The sequence below is a fragment of the Sciurus carolinensis genome, chromosome 19 (assembly GCF_902686445.1).
Source record: "Sciurus carolinensis chromosome 19, mSciCar1.2, whole genome shotgun sequence".
In the NCBI taxonomy this organism is placed as follows: Eukaryota; Metazoa; Chordata; class Mammalia; order Rodentia; family Sciuridae; genus Sciurus; species Sciurus carolinensis.
The window spans coordinates 21,476,679-21,501,453 of NC_062231.1; the positions used below are offsets into that span (position 1 = coordinate 21,476,679).

Below are 24,775 nucleotides of genomic sequence, written 5' to 3' on the forward strand. Positions count from 1 at the left end.
AATGTTATTAGGAACGGAATAATAAGAAGTCCCAAGGAACCATGAGTTTTTCTTTGTACTCGGGAACAATCTCCTTCTCCCATAATTGTGTACACAAAGTCAGACATCTGCAGGCAAGATACACATTCCCTCTTGACACGGCAAGTACTTCCCAGCCAATTGTTAGGGAATTGTTGGTGACCATTATTAATACTGTCTAGGAGACTAAAAATACATCATGTGATAATGTCAATAAACATCTATGTCTTTTTGCCCAAGTAGAGATGCTGTTTTGACTTATAATGTGGTTGTCTCCCTAGAAATGCATAAGTTGAAAATATCCTAAGTCGAAAGTTCACTGAATATATTTAACCTACCCACCAAACATCACGGCTTAGCAACACAGTACCCAGCAGGCAGAGCAGAAGAGGCTCCCCACGCTGATCATGTGGTTGACCGGGAGCTTTGGCTCCTTGCCATTGTCCACCATTTCTGGGGACGATCGTACTGTAAATTGCTAGTCCAGGAAAAGATCCAAATTCAAAATTCGAAGTACAGTTTCCATCTATGGAGTGCAGATTGCTTTGCACCATGATAAAGTCAAACCATCGTACGCTGGGGGCTGTCTTCATTCACTAATTCATGTGAAGTACTGGATGCCAAATCAGCAAGGAGGACAATGAGATTGCTAGAGCTACCCAAGGCCCAGACATCAGAGCAGAAACCCTCCATCTACCAGAAGAAAATGTGATCCCAACTCTCCATTATGTCAGCTGAGGAACTGACTTCCTCCACAGGACTCCTAAAGCTCAGGAAGTCAAATCGAGAATCAGTAAATGGGATGGTATCAAACTAGAATGCTTTTCCACAGCAAAGGAAGCAATCAAGAGCATGAAGAGAGAAAATCTTTGCCACCTGCACCTCAGAGCATTAATCTGCAGGATATACAAAGAACTCAAAAAACCCAATCAATAAATGGGCAAAGGAAATGAACAGGCACTTCACAGAAGAAATACAAATGGTCAAAAAATATGTGAACAAATGTTCAACATCTCTAGCAATTAGAGAAATGCAAATTAAAACCACACTGGGAATCCATCTCACTGCAGTCAGAATGGCAATTATCAAGAATACAAGTAACAGTGAATGTTGGCGAGGATGTGGGGGAAAAGGCACACTCATACATTGTTGATGAAACTGCAAATTGGTGCAATCACTCTTGAAAGCAGCAAGGAGATTTCTTAGAAAGCTTGAAATGAAACCACCATTTGACCCAGCTATCCCATTCCTTGCTTTATCCCCAAAGGACTTAAAATCAGCGTACTACAGTGACACAGCCATATAATGTTTACAGCAGCTCAATTTATAATAGCTGAGCTATGGAACCAAACTAGGTGCCCTTCAACAGATGAGTGGATAAAGAAAAATGTGGTATCTACAATGGAATATGACTCAGTCATAAAAAAGAATGACTTAATGCTATTTACTGGAAAATGGGTGGAACTGGAGACTATCATGCTAAGTGAAATAAGCCAGTCCCCCAAAATACCAAAGGCTGAATGTTCTTTCTGATATGTGTATGCTAACACAATGGGGGAAGAGGAAGAATAGAAGTTCATTATATTAGACAAAGGGGAATGAAGGGAAGGGAGGGGGTAGGAATAGGAAAGACTTTCCTCTATACACACATGAATACATCACAGTGAATCTCCACATCATGTACAACCTAATTAGAATAAGATGTACTCCATGTTTGTATAAATAAATCAAATTATACTCCACTGTCATGTATAACTAAAGAGAACAAAATTTAAAAATTGAAAAAAAGGAAAAGAAATTGCTAGAACTTCCTAAGTGTTGCATCTAGACTGTGCTCCCTCTTTCCTCCTCTTCCGCGTAAGGGAACCCACAAGCCCTTCCTACCCTGACTAGAGGACCCAGTTGTCCACACGTTCCTCCACACAGGAGGAGCTGGCTTGCTTTCCATTCAGCTACCGAGTGGTGATGCTCACGGGCGTTGGAAGCGGCAGACGGTGGCTTGAACCAAACTTCCCTTATGGTTGATTTTATGGACAGGAATCAATTTGGGGCCAAACACGAGGATACCATTCACCGGCTGTCCCATGGAACCTGCATCTTCTCCTGAAGGCACCGTTCCATCGACGGCCCTCCTGGCGCTCTCTGGCCATCTTTATGGCGCATGTCTGGTTTATAATGATAACTCAGAACAGTTGCACTTCCTATTCTTGCCAGCAATTATGATCTTCTTTCTTCCAACTCGTCCTTACTATGATTCTGGCTGAGAAAAGTAATGATGGAATTCCTACAGTAAATGCAGCATCTTCATGAAGTATTTAAAAAGAGTTTTCATGCCCTGAAACCCTAACAGCTTCAGGGATCCTATGCAATAAGGTTCCTTTCCAGATAGACGTGGGAAATCAATACAGCAGGAAGCATATTCCAGGGTCTAAGCAGGTCTGCACTGTGGGATGGTTCAACTGCATTTGTGTGATGAGAGAATACCACCTCACCCACGGACTCACCCCTGTCCCATACCAAGCACGAGTGTGGGAAACGCTGATGTGAATATTCAACACTTCACCCTAGAATCCAGTCTCTCCACTCACTACAGGTCTGTCCCTGCCTCACATAACTGAGTTTCCTAACCTGACAAGGGTCCCTACGTAATCTGCCAAACGTGTGAAAATCACAAGGCCCATCCACAAAATCGTGTTGTCTGTCTGTACTCATTGTGTCTTAGGGGAAGACTTGGCTCAACTTTTACTCTCAGACAAAACAATTTGCTTTTAATCTTATAAATGCCACGGCTTTAACTAAATAAGTTTCTTTCTTTGCTTGGGAACAAGGCCGGTATGTCCAATCCTGTGAATTTATGCTGAATGAAATTCAATGTTCTTACGTTTTTCTGACATTTTTCTGTTTCTACTGACAACCCTCGCTTTTACCTTTTCTATTCCTTTTTATTTTTTATAAGCAGTCTCAAATCCTTAATGAAAGAATGGGCTCCTTGGAGTCTTTATTCATTCAACTAATTTTGACTAAATGGCTGTTCGTGCTGGATAAATAGAATTGAATGTAACCTGGTGAGTCCTGTCCTCACACAGCTTATAGACCAGATATAAATATGTAATTATAAGCTGGGTGCGCTGTAATCCCAGCAGCTCAGGAGGCTGAGGAAGGAGGATCGTCAGTTCAAAGCCAGCCTCAGCAACAGTGAGGCCCTGAGCAACTCAGTCTCTAAATAAAATACAAAGCAGGGCTGGGGGTGTGGCTCAGGGGTCAAGTGCTCTTGAGCTCAATCCCAAATACCTGCCCTTGCCCAAAAGAAAACCAACGTAAAGGAACGGAAGAGGAAAGCAAGCACTTGGTGACATCATGGGAAACAAAATACACATGACCTCAGACCTTAAAGTTAGTGAGGAGAAGAACAAAAACAAGAGAACCGTTGGCAGATCCTGCCATGCCCTCCAGGTCACGCTTCATAGCTAAGTTTCCATCTTAAGCATTAGTGATGAGAACACATTTCTTTCTTTTTTTTTTTTTGAGGGGGGTTACTGGGGATGGAACACAGGGTCGCTCGAACCCTGAGCCACCTCCCCAGTCCTATCTCGTATTTTATTTAGAGACAGGGTCTCACGGAGTTGCTTAGCCTCTCACTAATGCTGAGGCTGGCTTTGAACTCACGATCCTCCTGCCTCAGCCTCCCCAGCTGCTGGGATGATAGGCGTGTGCCACTGTGCCTGGCAAGAACTGATTCCTTTTTTATTAACTTTTTAATCTGTTCTAATTAGTTGGATGTGACAGTAGCCTGTATTTGTGCATTTTGAGAGGTCATGCATAAAGGGAGTGTCATCTCTCATTTTTCCGATTGTGCATGTTGCAGGATCACGTGGGTCACGTGAGGTCACGAAGTCTGTTCACTCTACTGTCCTTCCTCCCCCGCCCCGTCCTCCCTGCACCCCCTCTGCCTCATCCAGAGTGCTGTGTATTAAGAACTGATTCCTTTTTAAAGACCCCTCTGCACACGGTACACGTAACAGGGGGCAGGTGGAGAAGCAGGTAGCCAGCTGAGGAAGCCCAGGAAGATGGCGTGGCCTCTGGGCTGCGGTACCAGCACGCTGGACAGGAAGGGGGCGGCGTCCACTCCTCGGAAGCAGAGTTTATAAAATCTACTAATGCGCTGGATCCTGGGGTGGTAAAGTGAGAAATCTGCGGTGGTGTTGAGGTCCTGGGCTTGAGTCCTCCGAGGAGGTGACGGGAGAAGACCTGGGAGAAGGCCAGGTTTGGGGTGGAGGCCGGGGGCGGGACTGGCACTGTTGGGGGCAGGTGGAGCCTGGATTTCTGGGGGAGGGTCTTGAACTGAAGGGTCACATTTGGCAGCTGTATGCCCAGGTGGACTGGAAAGCCCCGGGAGGGGACGGGGTGACCCAGAGAGGTGACAGAGCAAAGGAGGAGAGTGGATGAAGAAGAGGCACGTGAGCCAGACGGAATGATCCAGAAGAGCGTGAGAGAGAGGGAGAGCTGGAAGAGGAAGCGGGAGCAGGCGGGATGAAGGGGTCTTCAAAGATGGAGAAGGGTAGCAGCGATCTCAAGGGCCTCGGCTTTCCTTTCTGAGAACATTTCCCTCGGTATTAGGAACGGTCAACCTCATTTTTTTTCTATTACAATTTTAAGTATCCTTTGGAACAAATCACCCCTTTTGGAGTAAAACCCTTTAGAGAAAATCAATAATGTGAGAAAGTCAGGGAGGGAAAGCGACTGGAAACATAAAAAGCTCAACCCCAATCTTATTTCTCTCACGTTGACCATAGAAAACCACCTAGACCTTTCTCCCAGGCACAAGATCACTTCAGCGCCTAGACTCTCAACAGACGACCTTGTACCTTTAAAAAAAAAAAATGTTCTTTTTAGATATATGTGATAGTAGAGGGTTTTTGGCATATTACACATACGTGGAGTATAACTTCCTTTTTCTCTGGGTGTACATGATGTGGAGTTTCACTGGTCGTGTATTCATATATGAACATGGGAAAGGGATGTCCAATTCATTCCACTGTCTTTCCTATTCCCTTCCCCCTTCCCTTCCCTTCATTCCCCTTTGTCTAATCCAATGGACTTCCATACTTCCACCCGCCCTTATTATGGGTTAGCATCCACACATCAGAGAGAACTTTCAACTTTTGTTTTTTTGGGACCAGCTTATTTCACTTAGCATGATAGTCTCCAGATCCATCCACTTACCAGCAAATATCATAAAGTCACTCTTTTTTATGACTGAGTAATATTCCATTGTGTATATGTACCACAGTTTCTTTATCCATTCATCTGTTGAAGGGCACCAAGGTTGGTTCCCTAGCTTAGCTATTGTGAATTGAGCTGCTATAAACATTGATGTGGCTATGTCACTATAGTGTGTGGATTTAAAATCCTTTGGATATATACTGAGCCAGAAGTCAAGGTACCAGTACATGAAATTCCTCCACTTCCTCTTTCACACTGAACTTTTGCTACAGTTGGGATCCTGAACGTACCCCAGAAGTGCGGGTGTGAAGACCTGGTCTCCAGTTCTGGCACCACTGCAGGGTGGTGGGAACTCAGAAGGTGGAGCCTAAGTGGAAGGAGTTAGGTTACTGGGGTTGTGCTCTTCAAGGGGATACTGGGGCCCTGGTCCCTTCCTTTTCCTCTCTCTTTGCTTCTTGGTTGCTCTGAGGGAATCAGCTTCCTCTGCAGAGTTCTCTCCACCATGATGTCTTACCTTGCCACAGGTCCAAAAGCAATGGAGTAACCAACTATAGACTCAAGGTCCCAAAACCTGTGAGTGAAAATAAACCTTTCCTCTCTGTAAGTTGATTATCTCAGGTAGTTTGTGATAGTAACAGAAAGCTGGCTAATATAACTTCTCTATGCCAATACACATCCTTTCTGCCTACCCCACAGTAAGGTCCCTCCTTATTGTCCACTAATTGCTTTCAGATCATTCCTCTCTGTCTCCTTATAAATAAGGTCCCCTCCCTTACTTCTTTAATGCTTTCATTGACATTGTATAATTTACCTTAGGCTATAGATATTTCACAATCTCCTCCATAAAATCCTTACCACAAATGAGTTGCCCCCCCTCCAGTATAGCCGATCTTCCTCTTTTCTTTACTTAATATCTGCAAACCACCTTCAGCTGCTTAATGCTGTGACTTTTTCTTTTACTGAAAGTGTTTATTTCCAAGTTACTTTGGATTTATTATCACCAAATACAATCCTTTGGGGGCCTCATTTTTTATGACTTTGTGGTGACAATGGACACTGTTGACCACCATCTATTCATGACATTTTTTTTTTTTTTATCCTAGAATTTCACAGCATCCCTATTTCCTGGCTTTCCTTTTAGGTTTCTGGCAAATTTCTTTTCTGTTTCTCTTTGTCTCTCCTGCACGCTACTAATTAAAGAGAGCCTGTCTTGGTTTTCCATTTTCTCTCCGAGTATCTTGTTCATCCTTATTACTCCAAAGAAAATGACGGGGAGAGCCAGGACTCCCGTCCTGATCTCTCCTGTGAACTCCAGCTGGGCACTGCCAACGCTGAGAGGCAGCAGAGGCGGGTTAGTACGGTTTAACCACCCGGCTGGATGGAAACCAACGCCTTTGAGACGGGCCGCTTCCCGTGGTGTAAATACTCCCACCGTGGAGTTTGGAGGCCAGCGTGCAGTGTCACGGAACAGGAGCTGGGAGGAGGCGTGCAGTCTTGGGTCCCTTGGGTGTGTATGTGTGGAATGCAATACCCCAGGGCCTGCTGACCCTTCCCAGTTCCACACCCGGGAAGGGACCTCACCATCTATCCAAACCAGTCCGTCTACTCTCCCTGACATGGTTAATGGGCACGCAGAGCCCCTTCTGTCTCTTCGGTTGAAGGATTCCGTCCCACCTTGCTACGTTATTAGTTTGAACAAGCGATCTTGCTTGGAACGGGCCATCCGATGATCCATCTTACAACAGAGTTGCTTTCAGCCCCAGGGATATCCTGTGATCCTTTTCCAGACACAGAAGGTGAAACACACTCTGCTAATATCATCGATGATGCGTCTTCTCCTAAATGTTCCAACTCCTGGTCTAGGGTGCCATTAGTGGGTCCCACAAGGGAAGCAGGGGGGAACTGCAACATGTCTCTTCTCCTGGGGGGACCAGCAGAGGAGTCGCGCAGACTGAAGCTCCACGCACCCAGCTAAACGCTGCGACCCTGGAGGGGCGTCGTCTCCTCACCAGGCAGCCTACGACTCTCTCTACCTACCTCCAGGAGCCGTAATCACACAGAAAGCCAACGCCGCCCTAATTAGATCAGGTGGCACAAGGGATTCAGAAACCCCGCGGTGGATATTTACTAGCAGAGATCTAATTAACGCTGGCCTATCGGTGACTCAAAGAACGAAGATAAAACCAGACGACAGAAATCATGGGGTCAGACGGAGCGTCTGATCCTGGACCTCTGCCGTGGCTTCGCTCCGTCTCAGCTGCCTAGCAGGTTGTATTTCTAGAGATGACAGCGTGAGAGGAAGCCAAATGGCCTGGCTTGGCTCTGTCCAGAAGGACAGAGCATGGCCCGTCTGCTTTAAAGGTCCAGGCACGTCTCTGCTGTTCTAATGGTGCTTAGTGACCTGCCCCTGAGTTGGGGCATTTTCACGATGGCTGAAACCACAGGCTGAGGCCAAGCTGATTCCAGGACCTCACGTGCCTCCTCCCCAAGGGGTGCAGATGGTTCCAGCCAGGCTTGAAGTCAGACCGTCCTCCCTCCTCCTCCCCGACCCGGGGGAACCACAAAGCGGAGGCTCCGCAGTTGCCAGCCTGTGACTGAAGATATGAAATGACCCACACTCCAAGCCCATCTGGCCCACCATGGCACTGATCCCAAGAGCCCACCCCGAGCCCTGCACCGTTCTAAAAGGGAGGCAAGCAAGACGTGTTTCAGGGACGCTGAGGGTTTTGTCATGGATAACCACCGGATTCCAGGTTCTCTCTGCCATTGAGGGAGACAGTCGAGGTGGGCTCCATCTTCAGTCAAAACTGGTGAAGGCGTGGCGTTCGGAATCAGTGCGACCTGGATTTGAATCCCGCATCCGAGACCATTGAGCTCCGCCAAGCTTAGATAAGACAAGTACCCTCTGCGAACCCTGGGTGGCTGGTCTAAAAGAGAGAGTGAGCTACGGGACCGGTCTCGTAACCTTTTGTGTGTGTGTGGGTGTATGTGTGTCTGTGTGCTGATAAAAAGAAAATACCCGCAGTGTCTTCAGAGGGCCAAGACTCTAAAGGCTGGGTCATTGTTAACAGAGGGGCTGACCTTGCTTATTTTTAGAGGGAGAAAAGCAATGGCCACACAAGACAACCAAGAAATACATGATAAGAGCCAAAGGAAGAAATGACCAGAACCCCCAAACCTCCCGAAAGCCTCCCATTGATTCACGAACACGGCGGAGGCACAGGGCTATCAGAATCTCGCCGTAACTCCATGGCCAGAGACCCCCAAGCTTCTTACAGCTGAGCTGACTCTGTGTCACTGTCACTATCGTGTCCTGTCCATCAACATCGTTTCACAACGTGAATAATGTCCGCAGGAACCTGCAGCATCTCCCCACTGATAATCATTCTTCGGTGTCTTCCATCCAGACTCTGCCGCTATATCTTCCGCCTGGCTGGCCCCCTCTCCTCCTCCTCTTTCCCGTCCGCGAGTTGTTCATGTCTGTCTCTTCATGCTGCAGGTACATGGACTGCCCCCTGGAAAGTTCTCCCAGCTTCTCTCTGCTTCTCTGTGGGGATGGCTTCCTCGACGGCAGCTGAAATTCCCTCCCTGTTGGAAGCCCAGCTTGGTGGACCCTCCGTGGCTCTGACGGAGCCCCTTCCCCAACCAGTGCTGTGTGCTGTTTGGACCCCAAGGGGCTAATCTGTGCCTCACTGGTGGTTCCTGTGTGCATAACCCGTCACAACAGCTGGATTTTATAAAACCCTAGGAAGCAAGTCTCACGACGTCTATCTTTTCCTTTCTCCTTCAGGACAGGTAGACAGACCACTTAGAGTCATAAAAGTCAAAGGAAGGCCCGCGTGGCTGGTCTGCCTAAGCCCCCGAGCCTCAGCCATCATGGCTTTCCTCCGCTCTGCTCTTTGACTGTCTGTCCAGAAGTGTGGAGAAGATGGTCAGGTATCTGTCGTCTTCTTCGTCCCTCACTTGGGGGCGCATTTAAAACTCCCCCACTGTGGAGAATACCCCAGGGAGTTTCGGGTGTCGAGGGCACGAAAAGAAGATCCCCCCCTCTCCAAAGTCGGGGCTCCAGTTCTAAAGAGGAAAAGGGAAATGTTCAGGCTTCCCACCAAATCGGCTTCCCCTGGCCTGTGCAATCGGTGGGTCCTGAGGAAGTGACAATTGAACCCCAAGCGTAAGTCGCCAAGGGCGAAGAGGAGGTGGAGGAAACCAAAATGGAGAAGAAGCCCAGCCAGGGGGACGGGCACGTTGCCGTGAAGGCGTCTTAACATCCAGCGTTCCCGGGGATTGGCAGACCTCTGTAAAGAACCCGAAGTGACTGTCTTAGGCCTCGTGCGCTGGGGCTTCTCGGTGGCGAGCGGTCACCACTGTGAAGTGAGAGCCGCCACGGATAATGGGCAAACGCGTGTATCTGACTGCATTCCAGGAAATCTTACTTGCAGACACCGAAATCTGACATTTAGACAACTTTCATGCGCGGCAGAACTCTGCTTTTCTTTGATTTCCTGCTGTTAAAAATGTCAAACCACGTTCAGCTTGCGGACAGCTCCGTCTCGGGGAGAGGCCTGGAGGTGGCCTGGGGGTGGTGGCTTTTGTCAAGCCCTGGAAAACAGTATTGCAGGCAGAGAAGACAGGTGGTCAGAGGCTTTGTGGCAGGAGGAACGAGGACATCTGAAGAGGCAAAAGAAAGACCCCACATCCCCGGAGCTAAGAATGAGAGTGAGTGAGGCCAGAAGCAGAGCCTTATGGGTCAAGTGAGGTCAACAGGAAGCCACCTGTCCTGCCTCGCCTGCTGTGCATGAGGATCCCATGGGAAACTTAAAAAGTACCCAGATTCCTGAGTCTGTCTCAGAATTCCGCAGAAGACATCTTTTTGGAGAAAAGGTAGGATTTGGCTTTTTTCTTAATTTTTATTTTTAATAGAGCTGAACACCAAATTTAGGGCCTTGCATGTGCTAGGCAAGCTCTCTGCCACTGAGCTAAATCCCCAGCTTCAGATTTGGCATTTGTAAATGTGCCCCTGCTGGTTCTGTGGGCATGAGCGTGACATGGGTCCAGAGACCTAAATGTGGGAATCTTTGCTTCGGGGATGCAGAATTGTTACTCTAGGAAAGAAACGTGGCTTCCCTTCCCAGGTAGGGGCACAGTAGGTCACGGGGGACACTGCCCGAGTGCACACATCACACTCAACTAATGAAGGGCAGGGAAGGACTGGAGAGTGGAATCCGTCTCTCCTTAGCTCTGTCTTGTCCCCACTGAGACGCAAGCTCCTTGCTTTTGTGATTATGAGTCTAAGAAAACTTCCAGCCTTATTCCTGTTCTGTTCTCCTTCCCCTTAGGTTTCTTTCATGCTTCTCCCTACAGTGAACTTTCCAGCCACCGCCGTCTCCGTCATCCCCTCCCACAACCAGGTGATGCTAAGCCAGATGGTCCATTCATTTGACACAAAAGTGATCAGTGTCTATTCTGTTCCAGGAGCAGGGTGCCCGTGTGTGCCTTTCCTCCTGGCCCTTTCAGCCTGTTGGGGGAGGTGAACGCGAAAGGATCGTACCTGCAAATATAAAATGTATGACTGTCACACAGTGAAAACTAGTCTCTGTCCTTCCAATGACTCTAGAAGCTCACCCTCTTTGTAGGCCGCCTGTGGATCCCTGATTTAAATGAGGTTACCTCCATCATCTCAAATCCATCTTGCGTAGCAGAGGCATGTGACAGATGTGACAGCTATCGATGGAACTGAATTGATCGGGTGTGCGATGCGGGAAGTGTTCCTCTTGCAGAAGATTCGGGTGAGGCCAAGGAAGCCAGGAGAGAGGCTCAGCAGTTGCAAAGTTCATGTAAGAAAGACTCAGGACTGAAACCGGGAGGGGTGCAGAAGACGGGCTAGCAAAGAGACTGCTGGGACCAGAAACGCTGAAGGACATTGTTTTAAAAATCAATTGTCACCTTTACACTGGGAACCTGTTAGGGTGTGGATGTGAGGTGTCCCCCAAAAGCTCACGTGTGAGACCATGCAAGAAGGTTCAGAGGAGAAATGATCAGGTTGTGAGAGTCTCAACTCAATCAGTGCATTAATCCCTGCTGGGATTAACTGAGTGGTAGCTGAAGGTGGGTGGGGTGTGGCTGGAGGGGGTGGAATGGGGTGTGGCTTTGGGGTATATATTTTGTATCTGGAGAGTGGAGTCTCCCTCTGCTTCCTGATCATCATATGAGCTGCTTCCCTCCGCCACACTCTTCTGCCATGATGTTCAGCCTCACCTTGAGCCCCAAGGAATGGAGTCTGCTGTCTAAGGACTGAGACCTCTGAAACTTGAGTGCCCCAAATAAACTTTTCCTCCTCTAAAATTGTCCTGGTCAGGTCTTTTAGTCGCAGCAACCAAAAAAGCTGACTACCTTAGATTGTAGCCATGGATAGCCACAGGTATCCCTAGATAGGCCCTGAGGCATAATACTACGCCACGGAGGAGAACCAGGGGTCAGGCCAGTCTCAGGTGGCCCCTGCCTGAACGTGGTCATCGTATTCACCCCTGACCCTGACGGAACATGATGTACTACACAGAGCTAGCAAGGGCAGTGGCTGGGGGTGAGCCCATGGCCTCTTCCAAGGACAGAGTCCCCAACAAATGCATCAGGAAAACCTTTCTAAACACATCTCCCTCGACTCCTACGGTTACATTTTAGGTGAGTTTGAAGCCATAACTATCGGAGCCACGGCTCTAGGAGAGACACGCTGAGATAATGGGAGAAAGTTCAAGGTCTGGAGGGGGAGAGCGGGATAAACGTTCATTTCCATAACTGCACATGCAAAATTAAAGTGATGTAGTACTACCAATAAGCAGGGCAGCAGATCCTAACTGGAGCAGTGGTTGCTTGGGTCGCTTTCAGGTTGTTTTGCCTGCAAGGCAGGATTTCCATTATTATGGAGATGAACTGCCTCTAATTATTGCAATAACATAATTGTTCCCCAGGGCAGAATTCCTAATAACAGAGCTGTATGGCTCTGCAGAAACTGGAAGAGATATCCGGAGGGCAGGTTTCTCATTAAGAGCACACATCTCCACAATCTGCCTCCGGAAGAGAAACACAACGCCTCAGGCCATGAGCTTCCCTTCCACACCAGGATTCCAGGGGCCTTCTGGGCAAATACCTGCCATCACATTTCCGGTGCTTTGTACCCAGCTGGTATCTTCAGACCCGGCTTTCACACCTTCAGGACAACATGGCGGCTGTGGGCCTGTGTTGAGATTTCCTCCCATGTCTTACATGGATTTCCACTTTTTCAAAATGCCTTTGGGAAGAGAGGCGAAGGAAGGCCAGGATCTAATTTCACCTTGGAGGCAAATCTCAATGTCTCCAGACAGGATGCAGAAAAGGAAAATTTGTACTCCTCTTCTGGATGAGTATGTTTCACAGAGTGCCGGATGTGATCTGATGCTACTGCGGAGGCCACGCAAGCCTAAAATCGTGTGTTGATCTGGGCACACGTGGCTGAGACTCTAAATGCTGATGCGATGTTTTTTTAGTATTTTTTGTATTTGTTCTAATGAGTTGCACGTGACAGTAGAATGCAGTTATACATTTTGATAGATCATACATAAATGGAGTGTAGTCTCCCATTTTTCTGGTTGCACATGTTGCAGGATCACATGGGTCATGCAGTCATACATGTACATGAGGTCATGATGTCTGTTCACTCTACTGTCCTTCCTACCCCACACCCCTTCCCCTCCCTTCACTCCCCTCTACCTAATCTAAAGTGACTCTATTCTTCCCTGTCCCTCCCGCATGGTGTGAACTGGCATCTGCATATCAGAGAAAACATTCGACCTTAGGTTTTTTGGGTTTGGCTTATTTCACTTAGCACAATATTCTCCAACTCCATTCACTTACCAGCAAATGCCAGAATTTCATTCTTCTTTAAAGCTGAGTAATATTCCATCATATATATATACACACACCACACTGATGCAATTTTATCTTGTCTTCAGAACTGGTCCAAGTGGCCTGAAAGTCCTCAGCTCAAGATAACCGCACAGCACTTCTGAGAGGTATTTGGCAAGAGCTCTTAGCGGCACTGAGCTCTTGATTCTTCTGGCACCTTTCTGCTCTTGTGGTTTCTGTTTGCTACATTCTCCTAGTTCTTCTCTCACCTCTTCAAGTCCTCTCCTGAGTCCTCCCTGAAGACTCTGCTGCCATGCCTTCTCTGAATGTGGCTGTTCCTCAGGGTTCCTTTCTTTGATCTGCAGATGTTCTCTTGAAACATCGACTAAGTGGGCCCTCCTGAGGAGTGCAGAGGGGACTGGTTGAATGAGAACCTCTGTGGTCCAAAGTCTCACACAAGACTCTTTGGATGAACCTGTCCATCCATGGCTTCTTGTGGACTGATGGAGTCCAGCCATACCCTACCTCTCCACTCAGCAGCCTCTGTGACTTCCCCCTGGATACACCTTTACTGAGCCCTTACTCTATCCCACACAGACTCAAGTGTTGCGGAACGCAGCAAAGAGCACGCAGGAGACCCAATGTGGTCACAATGGTCCCTCAAGGTGGAAGAGGAAGGCAGAAGAGGAGGTCAGAGTCCTGCCATGGAAGGACGGTTTGTCCTTGTGAGCTTAGAAATGGGGGAAAGGCCACCAGGTGTGGGATGGGGGTTACCTGCAGAGGCTGGAAACAGACCCTCCCCTGCAGCTATAGAAAGAATAGGACCCTGCAGAGGCCCTAGCTTCAGTCCAGTGAGACCCATTTCAGAATTCCTACAGCTACAACAGCAAGATGATAAATTGTCACTGGCGAGGCCAAAGACACAGGCACACACGTATGTTGTGCACAATTTCTATTCTCAGTTTTGATGGTCTGAATGGGTGGAGGGTGGGGAAGACAGACAATGAGGTTAAAAAATGAATGCATAGCATGCTAGGTGGTGGTAAGTGCCACAGGATATGTACAGCAGGGAGAGAAGATGGGGCGCTTTACCACTTCAGATAGGTTAGTGGGGAAAGGCTTCCCTAGAACAGTGACCCTAGAGTAAAACTCTCACCCAAGTGACATTGCTACTCATAGGCATTCTGTTTTAGTCATTTTTTTTGTTGCTGTGACTAAATGATCTGACCAGCACAATTATAGAAGAAGAAAGGTTTATTGGAGGGCTCACAGTTTCAGAGGTCCTTGTCCATAGAAGGTCGGCTCCATTCCTTGGGGCTCAAGTTGAGGCTGAACATCATGGCGGAAGAGCGTGGCAGAGGGAAGCAGCTCACATCATCAGGAAGCAGAGAGAGACTCCACTTGCCAGACACAAGTATGTCCCCAAAGCCACACCCCTAGTGAACCACTCCCACCAACCACACCCCACCTGCCTCCAGTTACCACTCAGTCCATCCCATCAGAGACTAATCCACTGACTGGTTTAAGACTCTCACAACCCAATCATTTCTCCTCCGAACGTTCCTGCTTTTTCTCACAAATGAGCTTTTGGGGGACCCCTCACCTCCAAAGCGTAACATACTTAAATTCAACATGTGACTATTAACCTTTCAATCTCCCTCTCCAACTTATTCTCTTTCTATTCATTATGGCCGTGAATGTCACCGCCATCATTGGTGGGTTATGTTGGATCCCTTTGAGTCATTTCCTGTTTTTCCTCTGTCTTTTTCAATCCTTCGCCTTCATAGGTCCCTGAGTGTTTCGATCCTTTCCTTTCATAGTTCATATGTCTGTCTCTCCACCTCACTCCCAGGAGATGGTTGTTACTCCACTCCTTAGGATTGGCACCCTGGACGCTTGCCTATGGGTGACCTTGCTGCATCCCCAATCTCCTTCTACTCCGATTCCTGCTCTGGACTACAGACAAAGCCATCTTCCCATGGCACATGCTGCCTTCAGTTCTCTCTGGGGTCCTCTGGCTCAATTTCAAACTCTACAGACAACATCCAAGGCCGCCACTGCCCTGCATTTTCTAATGGTTCCTTCTCAATATCTCATCTTTATAACACATCCCTCAGGATCACTGAAAATGTTACGTTGTTCTCTGGCCACTGGGTGCTGGTTGGAATCCAGGAACATCCTGGGATCTGAGTTGAGGTTTTCTTTTTCTCTCTATGCCCAGGGCCAAGCAGAGGGGTTAGCAGGTGGTTAAGTCCCCGAGGAACATGTTCCTTTCTGAATGAAAGTGGAGTTGGCTGGTTTGACAGAACAGTTGTGCTGCTCTTCAGGGACCTTGCCTGTGACATGCAGGCTGTGGGTTTCAGATTCTTCCCTGAGACGTTCAGTGGCATATCGATACCTAGTTATTGTCCATTAGCCTGACATAATGTATAAGTCTAACATCTGAAAGGGAGGAGAGAAATTCTCAGGCATGAGGAAGAATAAGAGGTCTTTATTTATGCACTGTTAACTAGAGTAACAGTTCACTCATTCCTTTGGCTTCAGCAGAAAGTAAAATATTTCCTCTGAGTGAATTTTCCAGACACCTAAGCTTACCCCTTCAAGCACCAAGGCTAACTGTTTTTAATTGACCCTTGCGGGGAGGGAGTTTTTCTATGACATCATATACCTGCCAGCCTTACTAATCTAAATGCACTGAAGGTAATTTTTCTTCTTTAGAGGTATCTTATGACAATAAGAATTGCCATCCTTTTCTGTGTGGATGAGTAAAATTATTTCTTCCCTTATTCATACTGCTTTTATTCCTAGTGCTTGTCTTAGGGACAAGTTAGAAAGACATTGAAAGACAAGACCAGGAGGAGGAGAGGATGTCAAACAAGGCCAACATTAGAATCTCAGGAACAAGTAGAAGAGTCAGGTTTGCAAAACAATGAAGAAGTGACGGAGAGGTGTTTCATTTGTTGTTGGTTAATGCCCCAAAACAAAACCAAAAATCAGTGGAAGTTGCATGGAATACACTTATCTAGCAATTCATAGGGTCTACATCATTGGAAATACCCAGGGAAGGGTGAAAGCCATCTTCTATATGGATCCTGGTCCTGGAGATAAAAAGGAATCTGTGGGGATTCAGCACTGGGAGCTGTCCAGTCTGCCTTCTGGTAATGGCACCTTGACATCTCTTGGAAAACCGCTGCCCCATTCAGTCTGCGCAGCATGAGACGGGGCTTCCCCCTGTTCCCTCCAGGACGACCATGTGACTGACCTGCGCGTAGTCAGCACATGGATAACTAGATGCCCCCTGAGGAATTGGTGGTCGAGAGAAGGACACTGACCAAACCAGGCCAGTGCTGTGAAAATCTCTTCTGGAAGGGAGAGGGTCTTTATCACCTGCACCTCAGAGACAGCATTAATCTCCGGGATATACAAAGACCTCAAAACACTTGACACCAAAGAAACCAAATAACCCAATCAATGAATGGGCAAAGGAACTGAACAGACGCTTCGCAGAAGAAGAAATACGAACGAATGGTCAACTAATATGTGAAAACATGGTCAATATCTCTAGCAATCAGAGAAATGCAAATTAAAACTACACTGAGATTCCATCTCACTCCAGTCAGAATGGCAACTTTCAAGAATACAAGTAACAATAAGTGTTGGCGAGGATGTGGGGAAAAGGTACACTCATGCATTGCTGGTGGGAATGCAACTGGTGCAGCCACTCGGGAAAGCAGTGTGGAGATTCCTCAGGAAACTTGGAATGGACCCACCATTTGACCCAGCTATCCCACTCCTTGGTTTATACCCAAAGGACTTAAAATCAACACACTACAGTGGTGCAGCCACATCAATGTTTACAGCAGCTCATTTCACAGTAGTTAAGCGATGGGATCAACTTATGTGCCCTTCAACAGATGAATGGATAAAGAATATGTGGTACTTAAACATAGTGAAATGTTACTCAGCCTTAAAGAAGAATGAAATTATGGCATTTGCCGTACATGGATGGAACTGGAGACTATCATGCTAAGTGAAATAAGCCAATCCCAAAATAACAAAGACTGAATATTCTCTATGATATGCAGATGCTAACCCATAACAAGGGAGGGTAGGGAGGGAAGTATAGAAGTTCATTGGATTAGACAAAGGGGAGTAAAGGGAAGGGAGATGGGATGGGAACGGGAAAGACAGTAGAGTGAATCGGACACCACTCTCCTCTGTTCACATATGAACACGCGACCACTTTAACTCCACCTCATGTACAACCACAAGAATGGGATCAAAATCGTCATGGGTTGCACCCCATGTAGGTATAACATGTCAAATTGCAACCTACTGTTATTATATCTAAAAAAGACAAATAAAACAAACAAAAAAATCTCTTCTGGAACTATTGTAATTCCTTGGGGGGAAAAGTGGCCAGTACTGGTTGCTGGCAGCCCTCCTACTACCAGGAGAGGAGAGCCTGCTGGTAAATAGAGCCCACATGACCGACAGTGGTGTCTGAGAGCCAACAGAGCAAGACAGAGGTCTGACTAATGGCGCCGCGTGAACCCTGCAACCCTGGCACACCTAGCGTCGTCGCCCATCAAACAAGCAAGCCCACGAATCCCCGTGGTTCACCCTGAAGCCAGTTTGGAGCTGCGTTTCCCTCCTGGCCACTGAGAGGCCAAGAAAATGTTCACGATGCTACTGAGAATTCTAGGATTCTAGGTTCTGATGAGTGATTCTGCTACTCCTGAGGCTTTTCATTAGAGTTTCATACCCATCTTATCTGCCTCAAGGAACTTCTGTCTAAAAAACGAAAAGTAAACAACATCATCAACTTTTTTTCCAGTTAGTAGCCTGAATTGCTGGATGCATCCAAATGAGGTACCCTGCTTTCAGAGTCACGAGACATCTCTCCTGAGAACCGAAATCCTGGGGCTCGGTGACGGGTTTCCTGGTTCAGTGTCTCCTATGGCTTACACTCTGATTCTGGGGTGAAAGTCCAGGAAACAAGAAGTGTTTTATGTATACGGATATGCTTCCTACTCAATACAAAGCTCTAAGAATTGCTTGAATTTTTCATGTTTCATTAAGATGCCTGGCTTAGGGGCTGAGTTGTGGCTCAGGGGTAGAGCACTTGCCTAGCACATGTGAGGCACTGGGTTTGATCCTCAGCACCACACAAAATAAATAAATGAATAAATAAATAAGTAAATAAAATAAAGGTACTGTGTCCATTTACTACTAAAAATACTTTTTAAAAAAGAGACTTGGCTTACTATGGATAATGCCATCGAGCATATGCATTGAATTTCTAAACAAACAGAAAACCACATCGAGACCATAAAGACATCTATTTAAAAAAATTAACATGCTCACATTAAATCAGCATTTCTGAGTCCATATCCACTGAGCTAACTACAAAATCATCATGTGATTAAAAAAAATAACTTTGGAATTTTTTAAATGTTGCTTCTAACACTTTTACTGCAAATTCATTTGTGGACAATTAGTTAAAACTGAAAATGATTATCGTTTCATAAGTACAGTTTGGCCAAGTCTTTCAAAACAGAATTAAGGGAGAATATTACAAAAAGGGATGCTTGATTATAAGGTTTTATTTTGCTAGGCTATCCCAGTGCTTTGGATTTAAGATCTTATATCATAAAAGAGAATTAAGTTTAACGAGGTAGTGCATTAGTAGCTATTCCTCAACACTGGATAGCCTTCGTATTGGCCTATAAGGCCAATCCTTTCCTAAATTATGAATTCTAGAACCTTCCATTTGTAACATTAGTGTTATAGTTTAGAGATGAGGTGTCCCCCAAAAGCTCATGTGAGAGACAATGTAAGAAAGTTCAGAGGTGAAATGATTAGGTCCTGTGCACCTTAACCCAATCGGTGCATTGATTCACTGACATGGATTAACTGAGTGTAACTCTAGGCAGATGGGGTGTGGTTGGAGGAGGCGGGTCACTGGGGTGTGTCTCTGGGGTTTATATTTTGTCCCTCCTGAGCAGAGCTCTGTCTCTTTGTCCTGGTCACAGTGTCCTGAGCTGCTTTCCTCCACCACACCCTTCCGCCATGATGTTCTGCCTCACCTTGGCCCAGAGTTACAGAGTCAGCCATCTATTATCAATTTAGGCCTCTAAAACCACGAGCCAAATCAACTTTTCCTCCTCTAAATGTTTTTGCTGGGTCTTTTGGTCACAGCGATGAAAAAGCTGGCTAAAACCATTCGTGACTTATGATTTGATTTGATGACTTTCAGTTACTCATTCATTTAATTTTCTTTCTTCTCCACCAAAAAAAGAAAGAAAGAAAAAAAAGGAGAAAAATAGCAGAATTCCTTCTCTGTCCATAAGGAAACAAGAATAAAATCTTTGTTTTTACTCTTTTCAGAAACTGAAATGTTCAATAGTGCTATATCTAAGAGTAAACTTGATCTATAGACGTGAAGCTCATATTATATGCACCTTAAATACTCAAAAATCAATTCCTGGCTTTTAAAAATTGCCATTTCCAAAAAAGTCCTGATAGCTAGCTTCTCTGGAAAAATAAGATGGAAAATCACCAGATCTGACTTGACATGGCAGAGCGGCAGGTGTCTCCCTTGACGGGCACACACTAAAGTCTGCACTGTTTGCCTTTAGGTCTCGCTGGGCTGGTTTGTGAAGGAATTTACATTACCAAACTTGGTCTATCTGGTTCGTAGAGTCCAAGTGATGGGAGCAGAGCTGTGTGAAGACAGCACCCATGTGGAGAATGTAGTGCTGATGTTAATATTTGGGGACTAACCTGGTGACCCTGGAGGTGCAGAGGACACACAGCAGGAGCTGGGTAAGGACAGGGAGTATCTTCAAGTTTAAATATATTTTTAGTGTCAAATAAATGTTGAAGCATACTTGAACCCTACTAATCAAATCAAGACAAGAAAAACTGGGTAGAGGGAAACCTGCAGGGAGTAAAGTGGTGGAAAGAGCTGAATTCATTTCTCCTGTAGGATTCTTGATACTGAAACCCTACTTTCCTAAAGGTGATTTGATCCAGCTGTGGCAATGGTAAAGCCACAGTAGTGGTGAGCTGTCAATATGACTATTCAAGATGGTAGACTGTCAAATTTATGAAAAAATGTTCAACATCTCTAGCAGAGACATGCGAATCAAAACGAATTTTAGATTTCATCTCATTCCACTCAGAATGGCAATTATGAAGAATACCATCAATAATAAATGTTGGTGAGGCTGTGGAGAAAAAGGTACATTCATATATTCCTGGTGGGAATGTAAATTGGTATAACCACTATGGAAAGCAGTATGGAGATTCCTCAGAAAACTTGGCATGGACCTCCATTTGACCCAGTTATCCCACTCCTTGGTTTATACCCAAAGGACTTAAAATTGGCATACTACAGTGACACAGCCACATCAATGTTTACAGGAGCTCAACTCACAATAGCTAAAATATTGAACCAACCTAGGTGCCCTTCAACAAATGAATGGATAAAGAAAATGTGGTACATATACACAATGGAATATTACTCAGTCTTAAAGAAGAATGAAATGATGACATTTGCCAGTAAATAGATGGAGGAATTGAAGAATATCATGCTAAGCAAAATAAGCCAATCCCCAAAATCCAAAGGCTGAATAGTCTCTCTGATAGGTAGATGCTAATTCACAATAGGGGTCGGGCTAAGGAAGAGTTGAAATACTTTGGATTAGACATAGGGGAGTCAAGGGAGGGAAGGATGGATAAGTGGTACGAAGGACAATAGAATGAATTGGACATTATTACCCTATGTATATATATGATTATGTGGCCTGTGTAACTCTACATCATGTACAACCAGAAAAATGAAAAGTCAGACTCCATTTATGTAGGATGTGTCAAAGTGCATTCTACTGTTATATACAACTCTTTAGAACAAATTAAAAAAGATAGTAGGTTGTCTCTTTCCTTCTAGGCCCATAGCAAGATGGCGTATTTCTTCTGAGTTGAAGGGTCACGTGACTTGTTTTGGCCAAGGTGACTGTGAGTCCCAGTGAAGAGTTAATTTTGAGGCAGAATCCCTCAGAGCCACTCAAGGGCAACATTCCTGAGTGTGTTGCTGCACCAGCACCGTCTTCCTGGGAGAGCAGTCCTCCTGGGGTGTGCCGTGTGAAGGTGAAATCGCCTCTAGTTTTGTGGGACCATTGGGAGTCATTTCTAACAGTTGCGCAATTTAACCTCTTCCAATTGACCTACCATGACAAACTTCATCCATCCGTGGTTTCTGACCCATCTACTGCCTGTGCTACTATTTTCTTAATATTGTGTCACTACACCATCCCAAAATTTAAAAAATTTAAAATATAGCCTTATTCTAAGCTATGCATGTGGTACACATGAGTCATACTTCAATTGTGTTCAAAATATAGAACAAGAGTAATCTCACATGCCACATTTTGGGGGGAAAATGATATAAAAATGGAAACGAATGTGAGGTGAAGTCTACAAAATATGAAATTTTGCTCTCAATTTCCAGGTGAGGCTTCAAATTTGAATGTCATGACAATATTCAGTGAACTATGTGGCTTTCTTGATATACCAGGAACCAGAAAGGGAGATAGCTTATGAATTTAACATGTGTGTGAATACACTATCTATAAACCATACCGAGTTTGTTTATAAAAATCATTAAAAAGGACAACATCATCAGCGCAATGATCTAATTTGTATATGCAAATTCAAAGGTGTACAGGTGTAAAGGGTAGACACACACATTTTTATAGGCATCCTTATTGCATCTTTGAGTACTTGACCTTCAGCACCAATTAAAATCATTATGTATACAGCTGGTAAATCCTGTCTTATAGGTGACAAAACAGACTCATGCATAATTACCATTTTCCAACAAATTGCATAAATTACAGAAAAAGGTCTGGGATATTTTATAAGGGTCACAGGCAAGAAAGGGCCTTAGAAATATGTGCCATTTGGTACAACAGAACGTCAAACTCCAAGAAACTCATATACGTTTAAACGATACAAACAACATGCTCTCTAAATGTAATCTATGGATACATATGCATATGTGAAGTGTTTAGATATTAGAAGAAAAACAGCTGTCCCCAAAAGATGCAGTTGAACTAATAAAAAGTCAAGTGGAATAAGCTGTTATCTATACACAGGATATGTTTTGGAATGAGAGATGTTCATAAACTCGAGAAAGGAAACTAACAGGAGACATAAGAACCATTGTTAAATATTTGAAGGATTGTCTATAATAGAAAAAATTGGACTTCTTTGTCACATCCTACCTCAAAGGAAGCAGGATGGGAAAGAGAGGGAAAATCTACAATGAAAGTTTGGGCTAAAATTAAGGAGGGTCTGGCCAGCAGTTTACCTTCAGGCAACTCTGGAAGTTTCCATAGATTGGTGCACTCTTTCTACAGAAAGAGTTCTGTACAGTCCCAAGATCAGGGAGGAACATGGAAACCAAGAATTTACCAACTCCCTTTAGAGAGAGTCAGGCTTTTGCTGAACATTTAACCCAGGAGCAAAGATAATAAATACCTCCCCATCTCACTAGCAGACAAGGAGTTCGTACAGGTTAACCAAATACTGAAAACATTTCAAGAGAGTACCTGTCATTTTCTCTGAGTATGTCCTTCCCCTTTTTCCAAGTGTAGACAGGTTTCGGAGAAGCTTTTGGCTTACACTCAATGACAACTTCCCCTCCCACTTTGACGAGGGTTACTCTCTTCAAGAGTGTTCTTGAGAAATCCGGACCAACAGCTAGAAGACAACAGAAAAAATAAAATAAGGAGTCATTTTGCAAGGAAAAAACCAACGCACAAAATCAGTTTGGGGTCTTTTTCTCTCTGTGATACAATTATTATTACTTTGACCATCCAAGGCAAGGCAGGAAGCTAAATTTGTTCTAAAGTGAGGAACACCCTAAGTTTTGCTATATTTATTAAAATTTAAGTTATAATGTACATATGGTAAAATGTAATAGTTATATGACTATAACTTGATGGACTTGGTATAGTCCACTATGAAGATCAAGATATAAAACATGCTTATCACTCTAATGATGATTCTTTTAAAAAAATGTACTCCAGTTGGAATCCCAGACCCTCAGAGGCTGAGGCAGAAGAATTATAAGTTTGAGGTCAGCCTCAGCAACTGAGGGAGACCCGATCTCAAAATAAAACACAAAAAGGGCTGGGGATGTGGCTCAGCGGTAAAGCACCCCTGGCTTCAATTCCCATTGCCTCCCCCCATGTATTCCATATTCAAATGAACAAAAATTTAAAGATCCCAAAGAAGCAAAAGGGACACAATCAAAAGAAGAAAAATCCATAAGGTATTTTTTTCTTGTCATGTAGGTTAAAACATCCCCTCTCTGATATAGTCACTGCCTCTGCTCTGTCTCATTACACTTTCTGTGATATAAAGAAATGTGCTGAAATATCCATACTGCTACCCTCTGTGAAACCCAGGACTCTGTTCAGCTCTCTAGTACCAGTCCTTAGGGCCACGCTGGTTCTATGTAGGAGAAATTGTGACTTGGTCTTTGTTATGGTTTGGATATGTGTGTCCCCCAAAACACATGTGAGACAAAGCAAGAAAACTGAGAAGTGAACCATTTGGGTTATGAGAGCATTAACCTAATTGATGCATTAATCCCCTGATATGGGTTAACTGGAGGCAGGGTGTGGCTGGAGGAGGTGGGTCACTGAAGACATGCCTTTGGGGCATATATTTTGTCCCTGGTGAGCAGAACTCTCTGCTTCCTGGCAGCCATGGGCTGATGATCCACTTTCCTCCACCACACCCTTCCGCCATGAAGCTCTGCTTCATCTTGGGCCCAGAGCAATGGCGCTGGCTGGCTCTGAACTGAGACTTCTGGAACCGTGAGTGCCAAAGAAACTTTTCCTTCTCTAAAATTGTTCTTGTCAGGTTTTTTGGTCACAGCAACGAGAAAGTTGACTGAAACAGTCTTGGACCACAGATATTTGGAAAGTGATATTGCACGCTTACAGCGAGAGTTCTAAAACATTCACTCACGTTGGTACCGGTTATAAAGTTACGTGGAAATGGTATTAAAGAAATATTGCCTTCCTAAAAGAAAAGACATACATCTGTATCCTCAATGTAAAAAAATAAAGCAAAAGATGCCTTTCTGAAAAATCTCTATTTTCTTCTGAGTTAGTTGAGTTAATGTGTGAGGAGGAATTTTGAAATAAGTGGGCAGATTCATCTCTTGGAATCTTATTTATACCTTATTTAAACTTTTTTTTTTTTTTTTTTTTTGTGTGTGTGTGTGTGTGTGTGTCCGTGCAGTTGACCTGAGGAAACTGAAGATTTTAAAACACATGGAATGTAACATTTAAGTTCTAACCACTGATTAATTAAAGAAACAATGGGGGTGAGCCTGCATGTGTATGGGTGGGGGATGTGAGCCAATATCTTAAATGTACCCAAAACATAAGCTAGTGATTTTAAAAAATAAAAACAAGCTTCAGTGGAAGTAAGCTACATTTTTATTAAGTAATTTTGTGATGGAAATATTTCACAGTTATTTGCCCAGGCACACCTGGGACTGGTATTACCATATGAAGGTGAAATTAAATAAATGAATCCAATAGGCAACTGATTTCTCAACCTATGGACCTCA

General features: G+C 45.0%; 1 protein-coding gene across 4 annotated transcripts in view; it reads right to left on the bottom strand.

Moving 5' to 3' along the window:
• The window catches only part of Cntn4 (contactin 4), a 968,730-nt gene that overhangs the window by 116,957 nt on the left and 826,998 nt on the right, over positions 1-24,775 (bottom strand). For all 4 annotated transcript variants that reach the window (XM_047534796.1, XM_047534794.1, XM_047534795.1 and 1 more), the window contains one exon: positions 22,737-22,887. In XM_047534796.1, coding sequence (XP_047390752.1) covers positions 22,737-22,887 — 151 coding nt within the window. The remainder of the gene's footprint in view (positions 1-22,736; positions 22,888-24,775) is intronic.